The 20,753-nt window shown below is 48.4% G+C and overlaps 1 protein-coding gene across 2 annotated transcripts in view; it reads left to right on the top strand.

The window, feature by feature from the left end:
- Positions 1 to 20,753, top strand: part of dzip1l (DAZ interacting zinc finger protein 1-like) — a 128,501-nt gene that overhangs the window by 25,537 nt on the left and 82,211 nt on the right. Inside the window, exons 7-10 of one of the 2 annotated variants that reach the window (XM_078563459.1) lie at positions 6,343 to 6,483; positions 9,446 to 9,476; positions 15,540 to 15,578; positions 17,718 to 17,851. In XM_078563459.1, the coding sequence (XP_078419585.1) occupies positions 6,343 to 6,483; positions 9,446 to 9,476; positions 15,540 to 15,578; positions 17,718 to 17,851 (345 nt within the window). The remainder of the gene's footprint in view (positions 1 to 6,342; positions 6,484 to 9,445; positions 9,477 to 15,539; positions 15,579 to 17,717; positions 17,852 to 20,753) is intronic. The other variant, XM_078563462.1, reaches the window with a different exon arrangement.

Raw genomic sequence — 20,753 nt, 5'->3', positions numbered from 1 at the left:
GTAGAGCGAGAGGATGGTGTCCAGTGGGTGGGTAGAGGGAGGGGATACTGTCCAGTTTGGGGGTACAGAGAGGGGTAAGTAGAGGGAGGGGATAGTGTCCATTGTGGGGTAGAGGAAGCGGATAGTGTTCGGTGTGAGGGAAGAGGGAGGGGTTAGTGTTCGGTGTGAGGGAAAAGGGAGGGGTTAGTGTGAAGGAAGAGGGAGGGGAAAGTGTTCGGTGTGAGGGTAGAGGGAGGGGATAGTGCTCGGTGTGAGGGAAGAGGGAGGGGATAGTGTTCGGTGTGAGGGAAGAGGGAGGGGTTAGTGTGAGGGAAGAGGGAGGGGATAGTGTTCGGTGTGAGGGAAGAGGGAGGGGATAGTGTTCGGTGTGAGGGAAGAGGGAGGGGATTGTGTTCGGTGTGAGGGAAGAGGGAGGGGATAGTGTTCGGTGTGAGGGAAGAGGGAGGGGATAGTGTTCGGTGTGAGGGAAGAGGGAGGGGTTAGTGTGAGGGAAGAGGGAGGGGATAGTGTTTGGTGTGAGGGGAGAGGGAGGGGATAGTGTTCGGTGTGAGGGAAGAGGGAGGGGATAGTGTTCGGTGTGAGGGGAGAGGGAGGGGATAGTGTTCGGTGTGAGGGGAGAGGGAGGGGATAGTGTTCGGTGTGAGGGAAGAGCGAGGGGATAGTGTTCGGTGTGAGGGAAGAGCGAGGGGATAGTGTTCGGTGTGAGGGAAGAGGGAGGGGATAGTGTTCGGTGTGAGGGGAGAGGGAGGGGATAGTGTTCGTTGTGAGGGGAGAGGGAGGGGATAGTGTTCGGTGTGAGGGGAGAGGGAGGTGATAGTGTTCGGTGTGAGGGGAGAGGGAGGGGATAGTGTTCGGTGTGAGGGGAGAGGGAGGGGATAGTGTTCGGTGTGAGGGAAGAGGGAGGGGATAGTGTTCGGTGTGAGGGTAGAGGGAGGGGATAGTGTTCGGTGTGAGGGCAGAGGGAGGGGATAGTGTTCGGTGTGAGGGGAGAGGGAGGTGATAGTGTTCGGTGTGAGGGGAGAGGGAGGGGATAGTGTTCGTTGTGAGGGGAGAGGGAGGGGATAGTGTTCGGTGTGAGGGGAGAGGGAGGGGATAGTGTTCGGTGTGAGGGAAGAGGGAGGGGATAGTGTTCGGTGTGAGGGGAGAGGGAGGGGATAGTGTTCGGTGTGAGGGGAGAGGGAGGGGATAGTGTTCGGTGTGAGGGGAGAGGGAGGGGATAGTGTTCGGTGTGAGGGGAGAGGGAGGGGATAGTGTTACGCCCACAGCGGGTGTTATTTGCTGAGCAAGTCAGACCCCAGAGGGAAACCTGTCTTAGTGATCATAAACCTTTTTTTTTGTATTTTGAATATGAGGAGGAAAAGCTACTGACCCCAAACACAGAACTCCAGTAATACCTTTAGGATTTAAACATTAAAAGATTTATCGAAAAGAAACAAAAACTTAAGCATGTCAGATTAAATTGGCACAGTTAAAATGGTCTTACAGAACAACGCCCCAAAAACTCCCTTGGCCAAAACACACAAGTGAACTACTTTCTTGGCAACAACTCCCTTATAGATTTTAACTATAAAAATCCAGTAATATTACCCAAGGCAAAGAACTGTTGTCCCTTTAACAAAGGTATACGACAGAACTCCTTAAACACTAACACTCAGAAGTGGAAATCCAAAAGAAATGTTCGTTCACAGACTACTTTCTGAAAGCAAAGACTTTTCTGGCTTGAAGCTGGATGGCTGCTTAGAAATTCACCATTTTTGCACCTCCACAGCGCACACATCCGGCTCAGGACATTTTCCCTGCACAGGCACACACTCAGCTAAACACCTTTCTCCCTTTCTTCTCTGAAATTCCATTGTCCTCAACACCACTTTGAACTCCACTTCTTCAAATATAAAAATCTGTTGTGTTCTCCTATTGCCTTTACTTTTGGGTCAATAAAATTTTAATATACCTTCCCCTGCTTACCTGTGAAACCTTTGTAAGTTGTAAAAGTTCCTTTTCACTTCTAAACACCCTGTTTAAATTCAGCAGCTGGAAAACCAAGTCTCCACTTACCTCATAATACGAATAGTGAATCCAGCCTATTTACTTGTAAATCCAACCTCACTACAACCTCTCATTTCAAATGTATGAACCGAACACGTTTACTCTTTTATCCCTCGGTTCTCACAGGCAAAAACGCACGCACGTACACGCACCTACTTTCTTTATAGAATACCACCATATTCCCAACAGTATTTAAAACAAAACATCCATCTTCACAATTGTGTCCAGTGTGGGGGTAGAGGGAGAAGATAGTGTCAAGTGTTGGGATAGAGAGAGGGGATGGTATCCAGTGTGGGGCAGAGGGAGGGGATAGTGTCCAGCGTTGGGATAGAGAGAGGGGATAGTGTCCAGCGTTGGGGTAGTGGGAGGGGATAGTGTCCAGTGTGGGGTAGTGGGAGGGGATAGTGTCCAGTGTGGGGTAGAGGGAGGGGATAGTGTCCAGTGTGGGGTAGAGGGAGGGGATAGTGTCCAGCGTTGGGGTAGTGGGAGGGGATAGTGTCCAGTGTGGGGTAGAGGGAGGGGATAGTGTCCAGCGTTGGGGTAGTGGGAGGGGATAGTGCCCAGTGTGGGGTAGAGGGAGGGGATAGTGTCCAGTGTGGGGTAGAGGGAGGGGATAGTGTCCAGTGTGGGGTAGTGGGAGGGGATAGTGCCCAGTGTGGGGTAGAGGGAGGGGATAGTGTCCAGCGTTGGGGTAGTGGGAGGGGATAGTGTCCAGTGTGGGGTAGTGAGAGGGGATAGTGTCCAGTGTGGGGTAGTGGGAGGGGATAGTGCCCAGTGTGGGGCAGAGGGAGGGGATAGTGCCCAGTGTGGGGTAGAGGGAGGGGATAGTGCCCAGTGTGGGGTAGAGGGAGGGGATAGTGCCCAGTGTGGGGTAGAGGGAGGGGATGGTGTCCAGTATTGGGGTAGAGAGAGGGGATAGTGTTCAGCTTTGGGGTAGTGGGAGGGGATAGTGTCCAGTGTTGGGGTAGAGAGAGGGGATAGTGTCCAGCTTTGGGGTAGTGGGAGGGGATAGTGTCCAGTGTTGGGTTAGAGGGAGGGGATAGTGTCCAGCGTTGGGGTAGAGGGAGGGGATAGTGTCCAGCATTGGGGTAGAGCGAGGGGATAGTGTCCAGTGTTGGGGTAGAGAGAGGGGATAGTGTCCAGCGTTGGGGTAGTGGGAGGGGATAGTGCCCAGTGTGGGGCAGAGGGAGGGGATAGTGTCCAGTGTGGGGTAGAGGGAGGGGACAGTGCCCAGTGTGGGGTAGAGGGAGGGGACAGTGTCCAGTGTGGGGTAGAGCGAGGGGATAGTGCCCAGTGTGGGGTAGAGCGAGGGGGATAGTGCCCAGTGTCGGGTAGAGGGAGAGGACAGTGTCCAGTGTGGGGGGGTGGAACAGTGTGGTCATAAGAACATAAAAAATAGGGCAAGGAGCAGTCCATTCAGCCCTTCAAGCTTGCTCTGCCATTCATTAAGTCACAGCTGATCTTCTACCTCAACTCCACTTTTATGACTCTCCCCATAATCTTTAATTTCCTTTGTTTTCAAAAATCTATCGATCTTTCTCTTGAATGTATTCAACGATTGAGTATCCATGGTTCTCTGAGGTCCAGAATTTATAAGATTCACAACCCTCTGAGTGAAAAAATGTGCCTCATCTCAGTCCCAAATCACCAGCCTCTTATTCTGAGAATGTGGCCCTATGTCCTGGACTCCCCAGCCACGGGATGCCTTTGATACCAAGGGTCCCTCTGGTGCCGGGGTGTTGTGGGGATGAGGGCCCATCCCTTTTCATACCAGTGCCAAGTCCTCAGTAGTGCCAAAATTGGAGAAAGAATTGGCACTTAGGCTGGCAGCCTCCACACTGTTGAATACTCAAGAGTCGTCACTGCTGTAATGTAGGAGATATGGCAACCAATTTGCTCACAGCAAGCTCCCACAAACAACAATGTGGTAAGGACCAGATGATCTGTTTTTGTGATGTTGATTGAGGGATAAATATTGGCCAGGACACTGGGCAGGACTCCACTGTTCGAACAACTGCCATGGGATCTTTTACCTGCCATCCAAAAGTTGGCACCTGTGACAGTTTGGCACTCCTTCAGTACTGCTCCAGAGTATCAGCCTTATACTGAGTGGGACTTGAACCCATCATCTTCTGACTTAGAGGTGAAAGTGCTACCAACTGACCTAGAAACCTAATGGACCTCGATCTCTTTTCATCTATATGTTTCTTTGAGGGAAACCAATGAACATCTGAGCAAGGACCAGAAGAATAAATTGATAGTTGCAGATAGGGTAGCCTTAGTCTAACATCAGTTGTGAATGAAGGCTTAGAGTTGGTAAACAGGGGTTTGGAGGCAGCATGTTTTTGACCCCTCTGCCCCAGATTTGTCCAAAAAATGAGATGAGGAGCTGAAACTAGTTGCTTTTGTCTCGTGTTTAACATTAATTTGCATTTCCCTTGTACCAATGGGTCTCAGTGTTCTGATTCAGGATTTATCCAGATTTGCAGGAGGTACCAGCACTAAAACCAGTCCTTTCCAAATCTCCAGGCCCACCTAAGTTTATAACAGTGCAAATTGGACTGGGTTGCTGGAGATTTGATCATTGGATTTCGAGGGCTGGGGCCATTGGTTTGTAGTTTGGGAATTATTCAACGTAGCCTTTATCTTGGAGGCCATTGCATTTTTGTCAACACTGTGTCCGTGTCTGTGCCCATACGTGTCCGTGTCCGTCCGTCTGTCTGTGTGTCCGCGTCTGTCTGTGTGTGTCCTGTCTGTGTGGCCAGACTCTCGTACTCTCATTGGTGGTGAGCTTGGAGGCGGAAAGAGCATTTACTTAGGTGGGACTGTAGTGTACTGGAACCCCACCGCTTTCCCACCTCCACTAGAATTAAGCTCTGGGAGGGATCGACCTTCCCACCCCGCCACCAATTCAGGTGCTTAAGTGGTCAATTAATGACCATGTAAGGGTCTCATGCCACTGCCGCTGGTACTAACATAGCTGCAGGTGGGCCTATTGCCATGGGCTGTGCACGACAGATCAAACTGTGCGGCCAGCTTGTCACCTCTGGTGTTTGGGCAGGGGTCTCTCGATCAAAGGCACCGAGTGCCTGATCGAGGGACTGGACATCGGGAAGGAAGGGGGTGGTCTGGCACTGAGAGCCACCCCCCTCTCCTGTTACTGCCAAGCCCCCTACACCCTCTCCCCACGACCCCCACCCCACAAAACCCCCACCCACATTATTTACCTGTGACCTTGGTCTCTCTGCAACGCTGGGACTCTGGTACCTGTCACCCTGGCAGCAACCACGGCCTCCCCAGTGGCACTGCCATGCACAAGAGCTGCCGGTCTCTGATTGGCCGGCAGCTTTTTGTAGTCGGGACCTCTGCCCTGGGGGTTTTGATTCCAAGGGCAGGCCCACCGGTGGCCTTGCCGCTGTTTGATTGGCAAGTGGTTCAGCAGGTCTTTCCAAAAAGAGGCAGTGTGGATCTCTCACTGGCTCTCCAACTGGCAGGTGAGATACCCAACCCCTCAACAAGGTTCCACCCTGTCCAGACTTGGAAATCGTGGTTAAAGGCATAGAAGCAATTGAATATATCAGAAAACTATTCCTCACAGCCATTCTGTTAGTTAACCTGCACACTTGTGTTCCTGTGACTCGAGTCCAACACCACCTGACAAGCATTTCATTCTGAATGTCCACTGACTGGTGGGGGAGCATGTGATCAGAGGTCTTTGGCGTTACATCGGACTCTTTTGAATCTATCTTTTAAAATCAAAACTCATTGGAGACTTCCAAGATGGTTGAGTGTTCCAAGGTGTGCTGTGTGTTGTTATGTGAACCATACAGAACAGGAAGCTGCAGTGTGCTGAGTTAGCTGATGTCAGCTGGGCTGGTTGTTGGAATGCTACAGTTGGCCTTGTTTTCCCCAAGGCTGGGAAGAGCAAATTCAATTCTTAGATTGTCCATTGACCCCTGTTGGAAAATGTAAGAGCATTGACATTGGCTGAAGACAATGATGCACTCCATTGTTGAATAGTCAATTGACTATTGTGTGACCTCAGACATGCCCAAATATTGACGTTACGGAAGGAAAGATCATGCCTCCTGTATGACGGGACCTCAACAAGGAACAACACCATTTAGTCCAAGGAGGTGACAGTGCAGGTGTGGCTATCTCTATATCTTTAAGCTTAGCTAAGCATCTAAACCAAATGCAAAAATCCTAACTGGGCGATTTTTTGAATTTTGAGTATATGCATGATTTATTGATTGGATTGTAGGTTCTGAAGTTGCTTTGCTCTGCCCTTCACAGATGAAAGCTGAGAACGGGAGGCTGAAGTCCACTTTGTCCGCAGACCAGAGAACAACGGCCGAATACTTCCAAAAACAAATCAGTACTCTCAGTTCAAAGGTCAAAGAGCAGAATGCAGTCATCTGGTCTCAGCAAGATCAGGTACACTACTTGGGATATCTTTTCGGCCTTTCTCATTTGTTCTGGCCATCCATGCATCGGTGGCAAGGCCACCGCTATTTGATACCCACCGCTATTTGATACCCACCCCTATTTGATACCCACCCCTATTTGATACCCACCGCTATTTGATACCCACCCCTATTTGATACCCACCCCTATTTGACACCCACCCCTATTTGATGCCCACCCCTATTTGATACCCACCCCTATTTGATACCCACCCCTATTTGATACCCACTGCTATTTGATACCCACCCCTATTTGATACCCACCCCTATTTGATACCCACCCCTATTTGATACCCACCGCTATTTGATACCCACCGCTATTTGATACCCACTCCTATTTGATACCCACTCCTATTTGATACCCACTCCTATTTGATACCCACTCCTATTTGATACCCACCCCTATTTGATACCCACTCCTATTTGATACCCACCCCTATTTGATACCCACCCCTATTTGATACCCACCCCTATTTGCCCTGAGACGGTGGTGGCGGGATTTTTTTCTTCAGTACCTGTTTGTAGAACTGTGTGGCTTGCAAGGCCACTTCAGAGGATATTAAGAGTTGATCGCCCAGAGTGGGACTGGAATCATTTTGAAGGTTAGACCTGAAGGACATGAATGAACAACTTGGGTTTCCTACATCGACCCTTTCCCCCATCTACATTCTTTCCAGCTCCCTTGTATGAAGTGTGGCAAATGGTGGCCAGTTAGTCGCCAAACCCCTTCCGTGTGACATTCTCTACACCTTCCTGTTGTTTTTTTCTTTTCTTTTGTGGATGTGGATATTCAGAGTGGATGGCAAAAAGAGGTGAACAACAGATAAACTGTATAAGGGGGTCACCATTTTGATTGTAGAATGGTTGATAGGAAATGCATATTTTGGACCCTGGACCCTGGCAACCAGTTGAAGTGCAAATAGAGCAGCTGATAATTGGATCTGTGGCCTGGTTATCCTGAGTCCTGAATGTTACAATTCAGACTCTGTAGATGGAGATGATCCAGATGTTGATTGGGAATCTAGTGACCTTGAATCTTGAGAATCTTGTGATCCTTTGTATTTCAAGCCTAGATTGGGTGAGGAATCTGGTTGCGTTCTTTGATGAAGGTAATGCAGTTGTTGTTTAGATGGCCTTTCAGAAGGCATTTGATAAAGTGCCACATAATAGATTTGTTATCAACCCATGGGATAAAAAGGGCAGTGGTAGCATGGGTACAAAATTGTTTCAGACTTAAAGCCAAAAGTAACGGCGATTGACTGTTTTCATACTGGAGGGAAGTGGATGGTGGTGTTCCCCAGGGCTCGGTGTTGGGACCCCTGATCTCTTTGATTAATGTTAATGGGTGTGAAGGGCATAATTTCAGTTAGACGACACAAGGTTTGGAAATGTAGTAAACGATGAGAAGGACAGTAACAAACTCCAGGAAGACATTGACTGGTGAAATGGACAGACATATAGATTAGATTTAACATAGGGAAGTGTGATGTGACACATTTTGGAATGAAAGATAAGGAGAGAGAATGTGAACTAAATGGTACAATTTTTAAGGGGGTGCAGGAGCAGTGAGACATGGGGGGTTCACATACACAAGTCTTTGAAGTTGGCTAAACAAGTCGATAAGGCTTTATGAGTAGAGGCATAGAATACAAAAGTAAGGACGTTATACTAAACCTTTATTAATCTCTAGTTAGATCTCAGCTTGACCAATTCTGGACACCACTTTAGGAAGGATGTCAAGCCCTTGGAGAGGGTGCAGGGGAGATTTACTAGAATGATGCCCTCAGCGATGAGGGACTTCAGTTACGTGAACAGAGTAGAAACACTGCAGCTGCTCTCCTCAGACCAGAGAAGGTTAAGAGGTGACATAATAGTGTTCAATATTGTGAGTGTTTTTAATAGATGGGGTGAAACTCTTTCCACTGGCAGTAGGGTTGCTAATCAGAGGACATAGATTTAAGGTAATTGATAAAAGAGCCTGGGGAGGCGAGAATTTATTTTAATGCACAGACATATTATCTGGAATGCACTGCCTGAAAGGGTGGAAGATTTAATAGTAACTTTCAAAGGGAATTGGATAAATAGTTGAGAATAAAATGTAGGGCTAGGGGAAAAACAGTGGAGTGAGATTAATTGGAGATCTCCTCCTTCAGAGCACCTATACAGGCGCAATCGAGCAAATCACAATCGACCAAATTATCACCTTTGGCGCTGTGTGATTCGAAGATCCTGAGCCTTCCAGATCAGAGTAGATCTCCGACCACACTGTCATTATCAAACACTCACAAGACAGGCAGAGCACAGGTTAGATTCAGAGTATATCTCCCTGTACACTGTCCCTTCAACACATTCAGGACAGGTACAGCACGGGGTTAGATACAGAGTACAGCTCCCTCTACACTGTCCCCATCAAATATTCCCAGGACAGGTACAGCATGGGGTTAGATACAGAGTAAAGCTCCCTCTACACTATCCAATCAAACATTCCCAGGACAGGTACAGCACGGGGTTAGATACAGAGTACAGCTCCCTCTACACTGTCCCCATCAAACACCCCCAGGACTGGTACAGCATGGGGTTAGATTAAGAGTAAAGCTCCCTCTACACTGTTCCATTAAACACTCCCAGGTCAGGAACAAAGCAGGTTAGATACAAAATAAAACTCCCCTTACACTATTCCATCAAGCACTTGCAGGGCAGACAGATCACAGGTTAGACACAGTGTAAACCTTCCTATTGTGGAGTTATTTTGATTGTTCATCTAGCGCTCTCTCTAAGCAATTTTGCAAATGTGGCCATCGTGTAAGTTTCGTACAGGGCTAGTAACTGTGGGCATCACAAAGAGCAATTTTTGTTGGAATATATTTTGTTACTGCTGAAATGCAGGCTTACCCAGCCCCTAGTCGTGATCTCCCCGCATTGTTTTATTTCAGATCAAGAAACTTTCCTCTAGACCAGTTCAAGGTAAGAACCCTTTTTCTCTAACTGTGTCTCTGTCTATTACTCTATCTGAGCCTTGAACTTGTAAATCCCAGGCCTCAGTGTGGACTGAGGGAAGGTTAGCTCTGGGAGGCAAGCGTGTTAGCTCTGTGTCCGATCCTCCAATCTGGGTGCCTCCCATTGAAATGTGTGCATCATCCTGTGGGGTCTGTGTCTGTGGATGTAACTGTGTTTTAGTCCATGTGTATCATATAGTTGTACAGCAGAGAGGCCATTTGTCCCACTCAGTCTGTGCCAGCTTTTTTGAAGAATGATTTAGTTAGTCCCGCTCCTCTGATTCCCCATATTCCTGAAATTTCTTCTTCCTTGGGTATTTATCCAATTCCCCTTTGAAGGCTATTGTTAAATCTGTGTCCACTACCCTGTCAGGCAGTACATTCCAAATCCTAACCGCTTATTGGTACAGCAGTTTTCCTCAGGTCACCTCTGGTTCTTTTGCCAGTTACCTTAAATCTGTATCCTCTGATTATCAACCGTTGGAAACAGTTTTTTCTTTATTTACTTTACTAAAGCCAATTGTGGTTTTTAAACATGTCTATCAAATACCTCGTAGCCTTATCTGCTCTAAGAACAGCCCAGCTTCTTGAGTCTATCCACAAAACTGGAATTCCCTCATCCCTGGAACTAGTAAATCTCTTCTGCCTACTTTCCAAAGCCTTCATGTCCTTTCTAAAGTGTGGTTCCCAGAATTGGGCACACTCTTCCAGCTGGGGCCAAGTTAGTGTTTTACAATGTTTTAGCATAACTTGATTGCTTTTGTACTCCATGTCTCTATTATAAAGCTCAGGGTTCCAAATGCTTTGTTAACCTGCCCTTCCACCTTCAAAGGTTTGCGCACAAAAACCCCCAGCTCTCTCTGCTCTTCCACCCCATTTAAAATTGTCCTATTTATCTTGTATTGCCTCTCTCAATCTTCATGCCAAAATGTGTTTCATACTTTTCTGTGTTGAATTTTATCTGCCGTATGTCTAACCATTCTACTGGCCTGTTATGTCCTCTTGAAGTCTATTGCTCTCTTCCTCCCTGTTTTACTGTACCTCCAATTCTCATGCCATCTTCAAATTTTGAAATTGTGCGCTGTAACCCCAAGTCCCAAGCCATTGATGTACATCAAAAACAGCAGCAGTCCTTGTACTAAACCCTGGGAAACACCACTGTATTACCCACCTCCAGTATGAAAAAGAAGTCACTCACCATAGCTCTGTTTTCTACCCTTCAACCAATTTTGTAACCGTGCTCCTAACGTCCCTTCAGTTTTGTCAACAAGCCTATTACGCGGCACTTTATCGAACACCTTTTTGAAAGCCCAGATCCATAACATCAACTGCACTGCCCCTATCCATCCTCCCTATTACCTCAACGAAAAGCTCAAGTTAATCAAACACAATTCCTCCTTAACAATCTGTGCTGCCTTTTATTTTATCAGTCTGTGATTGTCCAAGTGGCTGTTCGTTTTGCCCTGGATTTTTGTTTCTAAAAGCTCCCCTATCACTGACATTAAACTAACTGGCCTGTAACTGCCAGCTTTATCCTTCTTCACTTTGTTTGAACAAGGCTGCAACAATTCTCCAGTCCTCTGGCACCTCCCGTGTATCTGAGGAGGACTGGAGGATTATGGCCACATCCTCCGCAATTTCCACCCTTACTTCCCTCAGCATTCCGGGATGCATCCCATCTGCACAGAGTGATTTATCCACTTAAGGTGCTGCTAATCTTTCTTTTACCTTCTCTTTATCTCACCCAGTTTTTGGTATCCTTGTTGTTACCATAGCTCTAGAAAATTCCTCTTCCTTGGTAGACATTGATACATTGAACTCATTTAGTACCTCAACCAAGCCTTCTGCCTCCATTGATAGATCTCCATTATGGTGCCCAATGAGTCTTAGCACTCCACTGGCAACCCTTTCACTGTTAATCTGTCAACAGAAGATCTTTGGATTCCCTGTTATCTTAGCCACCAATCTAATCTCGTGCTGTCTCTTTGCCCCTCTTATTTCCTGATTTACCTTTCCTCTGTATTTTTTATATTTAACCTGAATCTCCCCTGTGTGATCAACCTGACATCTGCCAGACATCCCCTTGTAAACTCAATCCACTGTCTAACTTCTTTGTCATCCAGGGAGCTCTGACTCTCCTTGTCCTCCTTTTTCCCTGTATGGGAATGGACCTAGACTACACCTTAACATTTTCCTCTTCAAAGGCTGCCCAATGTTTGGGTTTTATTTCTGTCTGCCAGTTTTCGACTCTAATTTACCCGGGCCAGATTCCTCCTCAATTTGCTGAAATTAACCCAAGTTAAGTATTTTATTCTAGATTGCTCCATGTTCTTAGTAACTAATCTAAAACTTATTATACTATGATCACTATTGGCAAGATGCTCTCCACTGTTATGTTCTGCACTGAACCCAGTTAATTCCCCAGGACTAGATCCAGCAATATCTCCTTCCTAGTTAGACAGAAAACATACTGATCAAGAAAATTTGCCTGAGCACCCTTCAGAAATCCATCCCCTTCTCTATCCTTAACACAATCACTGTCTCATTCAATATTGTGGTAATTGAAGTTTCACATTATCATTAGAATTTTTGCATCTTTCAGTAATATCCTTGAGAATCTGCTCCTCTATCTCCTTCCCACTGTTTGGTTATTTATAAAACACACCTAATAACATAATATCCCCTCATACTTGTTGATAATCCAGCTCCCCCATACTATTAATTACTGACTGTATCTCTATTGATGTTAATCCAGCTCCCTCACACTGTCACTCAGTAACCCCTCTCCCCCCAGCGCCCTGTGTTACTGACTGTATCTCTACTGATGTTAATCCAGCTCCCTCACACTGTCACTCAGTAACCCCTCTCCCCCCAGCACCCTGTGTTACTGACTGTATCTCTACTGATGTTAATCCAGCTCCCTCACACTGTCACTCAGTAACCCCTCTCCCCCCAGCACCCTGTGTTACTGACTGTATCTCTACTGATGTTAATCCAGCTCCCTCACACTGTCACTCAGTAACCCCTCTCCCCCAGCACCCTGTGTTACTGACTGTATCTCTACTGATGTTAATCCAGCTCCCTCACACTGTCACTCAGTAACCCCTCTCCCCCAGCACCCTGTGTTACTGACTGTATCTCTACTGATGTTAATCCAGCTCCCTCACACTGTCACTCAGTAACCCCTCTCCCCACAGCACCCTGTGTTACTGACTGTATCTCTACTGATGTTAATCCAGCTCCCTCACACTGTCACTCAGTAACCCCTCTCCCCCAGCACCCTGTGTTACTGACTGTATCTCTACTGATGTTAATCCAGCTCCCTCACACTGTCACTCAGTAACCCCTCCCCCCACATCCCTGTGTTACTGACTGTATCTGTGCTGATGTTAATCCAGCTCCCTCACACTGTCACTCAGTAACCCCTCTCCCCCCAGCACCCTGTGTTACTGACTGTATCTCTACTGATATTAATCCAGCTCCCTCACACTGTCACTCAGTAACCCCTCTCCCCCAGCACCCTGTGTTACTGACTGTATCTCTACTGATGTTAATCCAGCTCCCTCACACTGTCACTCAGTAACCCCTCTCCCCCCAGCACCCTGTGTTACTGACTGTATCTCTACTGATGTTAATCCAGCTCCCTCACACTGTCACTCAGTAACCCCTCTCCCCCCAGCACCCTGTGTTACTGACTGTATCTCTACTGATGTTAATCCAGCTCCCTCACACTGTCACTCAGTAACCCCTCTCCCCCCAGCACCCTGTGTTACTGACTGTATCTCTACTGATGTTAATCCAGCTCCCTCACACTGTCACTCAGTAACCCCTCTCCCCCCAGCACCCTGTGTTACTGTCTGTATCTGTGCTGTTGTTAATCCAGCTCCCTCACACTGTCACTCAGTAGCCTCTCCCCTCTGTGTCATAAACTGTACCTCAGCTGATATTAATCCAGCTGCCTTGCACTGTAACCCCTTCCCCCAGCACCCCGTGTTACTGACTGGAAATTAATATCAGTTAATCTATCACTGTCACTCTGTGACCTCTCCCAGCCAGAGAATCCTATGCTACTAACCACCGTTGTGAGAAGGGCTTCAGACAGTGACGGCACTGGGAACTCGAATCAGATTAGCTGGATATTGGAACAGTGGCCAGTTTATTCATCATTTCCTTGTTGTGCTGCACCACCTAGTGAGCATTGTGCAATATACAATTTGGAGACAAGACTCTTTTAAATATCTGGATTAGCAGAAGTGTAGGCACTGAGTATTTTTTTTTACAGAAGATATCGGGTTTTCTCTTATTTTTAACAGTTTATTAATTTTATTAACTCGCTAATCACAGCCGAAATTATATATTTTTATCTGGGAATGAGCGGACTCCAGAAGTGATACCACTGACTGGACCTGTTCCTAATTGAGTCTCGTGTCTACCAGGGGCTCAGCGCTTGCCCTGGTCAAGCCTGAGGATTTTGATTGGAAGATGAAATCTTAAGTGGCTGTAGTTAAATTGATTTGGTTAAACTTTCAGCTGAAACCTTCGATCAGTTGATTTTTGGTGATGAGAATCGTAATGGCTGTCTTTGGTTGTTGTGGGATGTGGTTCATTGATTCAGTTGGTTATCCTGGGTAAGCAGCAGGAGGACTGGGTGAGAGTTAGTGAACAGTCAGCAGACTTCAGCTTTATGGAGGGTAGAAGATGGGTGGCAAAGATGGGAGGAAAGGAAGTCTTGCATTCATGTAGTACCTTTCACAACCTCCCAGTGAAGTACTTTTGAAGTGTAGTCTCTTCTATGATATAGAAAATGTGATGGCCAAATTGCACACAGCAAGATCTCACAAACTGAAATGAAATAGATAGGGCGAAACTGCTCCCATTGGTGGAAGGATCTAGAACCCAGAGGACACTGATTTAAGGCGATTGGTGAAAGGAGCAACAGCGACTTGAAAACCTTTCCCCCACAGCGAGTGGTTAGGATCTGGAATGTGCTGCCTGAGAGTGTGGTGGAGGCAGGGCCAGTTGTGGCTTTCAAAAGGGAGTTGGATCATTATCTGAAGAATAAAGATTTGCAGGGCTGCGGGGAGAAGGCGGGGGAGTGGGACTAGGTGAGTCGCTCTTGCAAAAAGCCATCACGGACACGCTGGGCCAAAGTGCCACCTTTTGTGCTGTAACCGGTCTATGGTTCTATGACATAAACGACCAGATCATCTTTCTTCAATGGTGTTGATTGATGGATAAATATTGGCCAGGACATCAGTGGGCGGAGAGCTTCCCTGATATTCTTGGAATAGCACATGGTATCTATACGGTCATTTGGTAGTGAACAGAGCTTGAATATTATACGACAGGGAGAAGTATAGTATAGATAGTATAGTATAGATAGTATAGTATAGATAGTATAGTATAGATAGTATAGATAGTATAGTATAGATAGTATAGTATAGTATAGATAGTATAGTATAGATAGTATAATATAGATAGTATAGTATAGATAGTATAGTATATTGTAGGATAAATTGTTGTGATTGTTTGAAATTTGGCATTCTTGCATTTGTCCTGATGAGTGCAAGAGTGAAAGCTTCAGAAACATGTCTCTCTTTACAGAAATATTTAAGTACATGGTATCTTTTACATCTAGCTGAGAGGACAGACAGACTTGTGGTTAAACGACTCATTCTAAAAAAACCTCCTCCTTCCACCTCTATAACATAAGTGAAGGTTTCAGCTGCAGTTGATCAGAGGCGGGAGTGGAGTTGGACGATGTTATGGAGGTGGAAGTAGGTGGACTTGGTAATGGAGCTGATATGTGTTAGAAACTCCTCTTGGGGTCAAAGCAAAGGGGAGTCTGCAGTCCAGCATTTAGACTCACCTATACACAGTGAACCTTACGGTTGGTTGATAGGTTTCTTGTTTATGTCATGTCTCAAGTTCCTCATGTAGGTTGTCATGTTGAGGACAAATGGAGGTTAATGGGCAAATAGTGGAGTAACCTGCACTATATGATTTGTGGAAAATGTTATTTGCTTTCCAGTTTCTGAGAGTCAAGATTTGGAATCTGAGGAAGATGATGGTAAGTTACAAGCAAATTTCATTCACCAAAACCAATGAAACTAAGCCCTGAGAACCGGCCCTATCAAAGATGGGATTTTCACATATCCCTTTCAAGCTGAGTGAGAGATTGTTCAGAATCCTGTTTTCCAGGTGTGACATTGCTCCATGCAGACCCAGGGAGATCCCGGGCTCCAGCCCCAGCCTGAGTTTTAGTTGATCTTGGACAGAGCAGTAATCTGCCTCAGTCCAGCAAAAAATAGCCTCTTTGTTTCTGACAGCTGTTCACTGACCCCTGGTGGACAGAGCATGCAAGTGGCTGCAGTGAGAAGGCAGGATTGGGTTTGACTGTGCTGCCTCTCAGTGGATTAGCTGGCCAACACATTCGACACTGGAGTCAGGTAGCGGAGGGCACCTCTTCTGTGGAGCTATGTACCCTCCCTCACCAGCCTTTCACCCACAACAGCTAGTGCCTTCAGCAGAGGACGGGATGTAACTGAGTGGGGGAATATCAAAATGATTGATTCTTAAATAAATATGGGGATGCATTTTCATCAAAACTAAACATAGAAATTGCCGTGTTCTCTCTCTCTCTCTCCTGCTCTCTACATTTCTTTATCCTTCACTCAAACTCTCACCATCTCTTGTGCTCTCTCTTCCTTTGCCCCACACTCTCATCCTCCTCTTGTGCTCTCTCTCCCTCTGTCCCGAACTCTCCCTCTTCTTCTCATCCTCTTTCTGTCTCGTACTCTCTTGCTCTGCCTTGCGCTCTCCCTCCCTCTGCCTCGCGCTTTCCCTCCCTCTGCCTCGCGCTCTCCCTCCCTCTGCCTCGCACTCTCCCTCCCTCTGCCTCGCGCTCTCCCTCCCTCTGCCTCGCGCTCTCCCTCCCTCTGCCTCGCGCTCTCCCTCCCTCTGCCTCGCGTTCTCCCTCCCTCTGCCTCGCGTTCTCCCTCCCTCTGCCTCGCGTTCTCCCTCCCTCTGCCTCGCGCTCTCCCTCCCTCTGCCTCGCGTTCTCCCTCCCTCTGCCTCGCGCTCTCCCTCCCTCTGCCTCACGCTCTCCCTCCCTCTGCCTCGTGTTCTCCCTCTGCCTCGTGTTCTCCCTCCCTCTGCCTCGTGTTCTCCCTCCCTCTGCCTCGCGCTCTCCCTCCCTCTGCCTCGCGTTCTCCCTCCCTCTGCCTCGTGCTCTCCCTCCCTCTGCCTCGCGCTCTCCCTCCCTCTGCCTCGCGTTCTCCCTCCCTCTGCCTCGTGCTCTCCCTCCCTCTGCCTCGCGCTCTCCCTCCCTCTGCCTCGCGCTCTCCCTCCCTCTGCCTCACGCTCTCCCTCCCTCTGCCTCGTGTTCTCCCTCTGCCTCGTGTTCTCCCTCCCTCTGCCTCGTGTTCTCCCTCCCTCTGCCTCGCGCTCTCCCTCCCTCTGCCTCGCGCTCTCCCTCCCTCTGCCTCGCGCTCTCCCTCCCTCTGCCTCGCGCTCTCCCTCCCTCTGCCTCGCGCTCTCCCTCCCTCTGCCTCACGCTCTCCCTCCCTCTGCCTCGCGCTCTCCCTCTGCCTCGCGCTCCCCCACCCTCTGCCTCGCGCTCCCCCTCCCTCTGCCTCGCGCTCTCCCTCCCTCTGCCTCGCGCTCTCCCTCCCTCTGCCTCGCGCTCTCCCTCCCTCTGCCTCACGTTCTCCCTCCCTCTGCCTCGTGCTCTCCCTCCCTCTGCCTCACGTTCTCCCTCCCTCTGCCTCACGTTCTCCCTCCCTCTGCCTCGCGCTCTCCCTCCCTCTGCCTCGCGCTCTCCCTCCCTCTGCCTCGCGCTCTCCCTCCCTCTGCCTCGTGCTCTCCCTCCCTCTGCCTCGCGCTCTCCCTCCCTCTGCCTTGCGCTCTCCCTCCCTCTGCCTCGCGCTCTCCCTCTGCCTCGCGCTCCCCCACCCTCTGCCTCGCGCTCCCCCTCCCTCTGCCTCGCGCTCTCCCTCCCTCTGCCTCACGTTCTCCCTCCCTCTGCCTCACGTTCTCCCTCCCTCTGCCTCGCGCTCTCCCTCCCTCTGCCTCGCGCTCTCCCTCCCTCTGCCTCGCGCTCTCCCTCCCTCCGCCTCGCGTTCTCCCTCCCTCTGCCTCGCGCTCTCCCTCCCTCCACCTTGCGCACTCAGTGTCTCTCTTACTTATTTTGTCAATAATTATCCTGCAGATTTGGAGAGTTCTTTGGACCGGAAACAGCAGCTTCTAGACACCTTGAGACAGAACCCAAAATTCATCAAACAGTTTCGCCCCATCCTGGAAGAGACACTGGAGGAGAAGTTGGAGAGCATGGGTCTAAAAAAGGTACAGATGAGAACAGGTGGATACAGGGACTGGGGAATAGGCAGCAATGTGAGTGGGTAAAGTGCAGAAGACAGTACTGACCCTATTCCTTCCTACTAAGCAAGGTTAATAAAATTCCTTTCAAAGAACAATCTTTGAAGTTCATTATTTGTTTAGAGGCTGGGGAATTAATTATTGTCCTTTTCTGATAAGTTGCATACTGTTGCTTTGGTTCCCATTCATACCCAGTCTGTAAAAAGACACAGGCCAAATTCACTTCCTTACCAGGAAGGTCCGCTTTCTGCCTCTGGTGGCAGTGCATGATGGGGGAACGTCCTTCAGTAGGATGCCTGTTCCTAGCTCAGGGTGCTGAGGCTAGCCCAGGATGTCCACCCTTTTTCCTTTCTTTCCCTTCCTTCAAACCTCGGGGCTGGTTGTAAAAATCACAAACTACTCGAGAGCAGCTGGGTTTGTGCAAGATGCAGCTGCGGAAGGCGAGGGGTTAAAGCTCGTGCAGCCACCCCTCCACCGCACCGTGCGTGGAGCCAATGGCTGGACGGAGGGACTGGGAGTGCAGCAGGGCCAATCTGCCATTTAACCCTCTCCAGCTGTTGAGGATCTCTGATCCTCTCTATACCTGTAAGGAATCAGCAATTTCCTGTTCTTTCTTGTTCCTTTAACCTCCAATTTGTTGCCGAAAGATCATTAGAAATAGGAGCAAGAACAGCCCCTTGAGCCTGCTCCGTCATTCAATAAGATCATGGCTGATCTGATTCCGGCCTTAGCTCCACTTTCCTGTCTGTCCCCCGTAACCCTTGACTCCCCTTGTCAATCAAAATCTATCTAACTCGGCCTTAAATATATTCAATGACCCGGCCTCTACTGCACTTTGAGGTAGAGAATTCCAAAAACTGACAACCCTCGGAGAGAAAAAAAATTCTCCTCTTCTCCAAATTAAATGGGAGACCCTTTATTTTTAAACTGTGCCCCCGAGTGTTCTAGATTCCCCCACAAGACGAAGCCTTCTCTCAGCATCTGCCTTGTCAAGCCCCATCAGAATCTTATGTTGCAATAAGATCACTCTCATTCTTCTAAACTCCAATGAGTATCGGCTCAACCATTGCTCGTAAGAAAACCCCGTCACCCCAGGAATCAGCCTAGGAACCTCCTCTGAACAGCTTCCAATGCAAGTATATCCTTCCTTAAGTAAGGAGATCAAAACTGTACACAGTATTCCGGGTGTGGTCTTACCAATGCCCCATATAATTGTAGCAAGGCTTCCCTACTTGCAATAAAGCCCATTGCCCCCTCCAGGAAGGAGGGTGGAAAAGCAAAGAATCATGACAAGCACTGGCCCTTTAAGAGCTGGGCACCATCTGCATTCCATAGGCTTGAGAGTTGTCCTTTGGTTTGTGCTCCTATCAACTTTGTTTGCTGTCTGCTCACAAAGAAAATGAATGCAACCTTCTTGCTGCATTCACTGGCTATATTCTGCGCTGTAGGATTCCATAGCGCGTTTCCCCCTGTTAAATGCTTCTGGAAGGTTCTGCACCTGAGCAATGGCTCTGTCATCGATTGTGCTGCTCTGTCCGGCATAGCACGTGGCCTAGGCTTCATCAGTGGCTGCGCTAATTTCAATGTGGACCGGCTGATCGGGTTTGGGAGTGATGGGGTTAAAATGATCCAGCAGGATCCCTGCACACCACCACGACCCAGTGACCCCTGCTGGAAAGTGTGTGCTTTATGGGCAGAGTTGGTGTTGGGGATTGGACCTGGCTGTGATGCCATCCATTGCCAAATAGTCCTTCAACACGATGCTGTACTTATCCCCCTCCCCAGCCTGGGATGCTGTGGGTGATTATTAGGAACCGAGGCCGGTTAACTCAGGCTTTTTCAGAGGGTAGTTAAGAATCAACCACATTGATGTGGGACTGGAGTCACATGTAGGCCAGACTGGGTAAGGGCAGCAGATTTCCTTCCCTAAAAGACACTAATGAACCAGTTGTATTTTTATGATAAGCCGACAGCTCCATGGTAACTTTCATTGAGACCAGCTTTTTAATTTCCAGATTTTAAAAACACGGGATCCAAATGCTCCTGGTGGGATTTGAACTCACCTTCTCTGAACGATTAGTGCAGGCCCCTGAATTACTAGTGCGGTAACAACTGAGTATTGGGGCTAACCCCGCCATTTCCCCTCTGTAACGGTCCGGTTAGGGACCAGTAACTTCTGCTGTAGAGTTGACAAAATTTGAATTCGCAGGTACTGAATTCCCAGCCGCAGGTTTCCACAGTTTTAAGCAAACAGGATAACTTTTACTATACAAAATCTGCAAAGCAAACAGTCAACACTATCTTGTACTCCCGACATCCAGAATTAACAAGAGACAAACATGAGTTAACAGGCAAACTGTGGTCAAACAAAAACTACAAACTGCACACATAGCAGGCGCAACCAAGCCAGATCCCACGAATTTCTCTGCAACCTACCCAGACGTCAGTGATCACTGAGTCACCAAAATCCTGTCTTTCCCACGAGGGATTTCCACTCCTCTCTTTCGAGGATATGGCCTCCGCTTTCCCTCAACAGCAGCTCCAATTCAGACAGCCCCCAACAACTGCTTGTCACCCCACCCCCCACCGGGCTGCTCAATCTCTTCTGCTGAGACGGCGCCTCACTGGAATCGCAGGGCTGCACCCCAGCGTGATTCCAGCCCTCGAACTTCACTGAGCAGAACATCACTGCTCGTGGGATTCCCTTTGCCCCCAGCTTCACTTCAGTTTCATTGAGCTGACAGCTGCACCTGGGCTTCTCTGAACCCCAATCTCTCCAGTTTCACTGAGCAGCCAGTGCTCCTGGTTTTCTCTGGGCCCCAATCCAGTTTCACTGAGCAGCCAGTGCTCCTGGTTTTCCCTGAACCCC

This window comes from Cetorhinus maximus, chromosome 19, assembly GCF_964194155.1.
Source record: "Cetorhinus maximus chromosome 19, sCetMax3.hap1.1, whole genome shotgun sequence".
NCBI lineage: Eukaryota > Metazoa > Chordata > Chondrichthyes > Lamniformes > Cetorhinidae > Cetorhinus > Cetorhinus maximus.
This window is presented reverse-complemented; position numbering and strand designations above follow the sequence as displayed.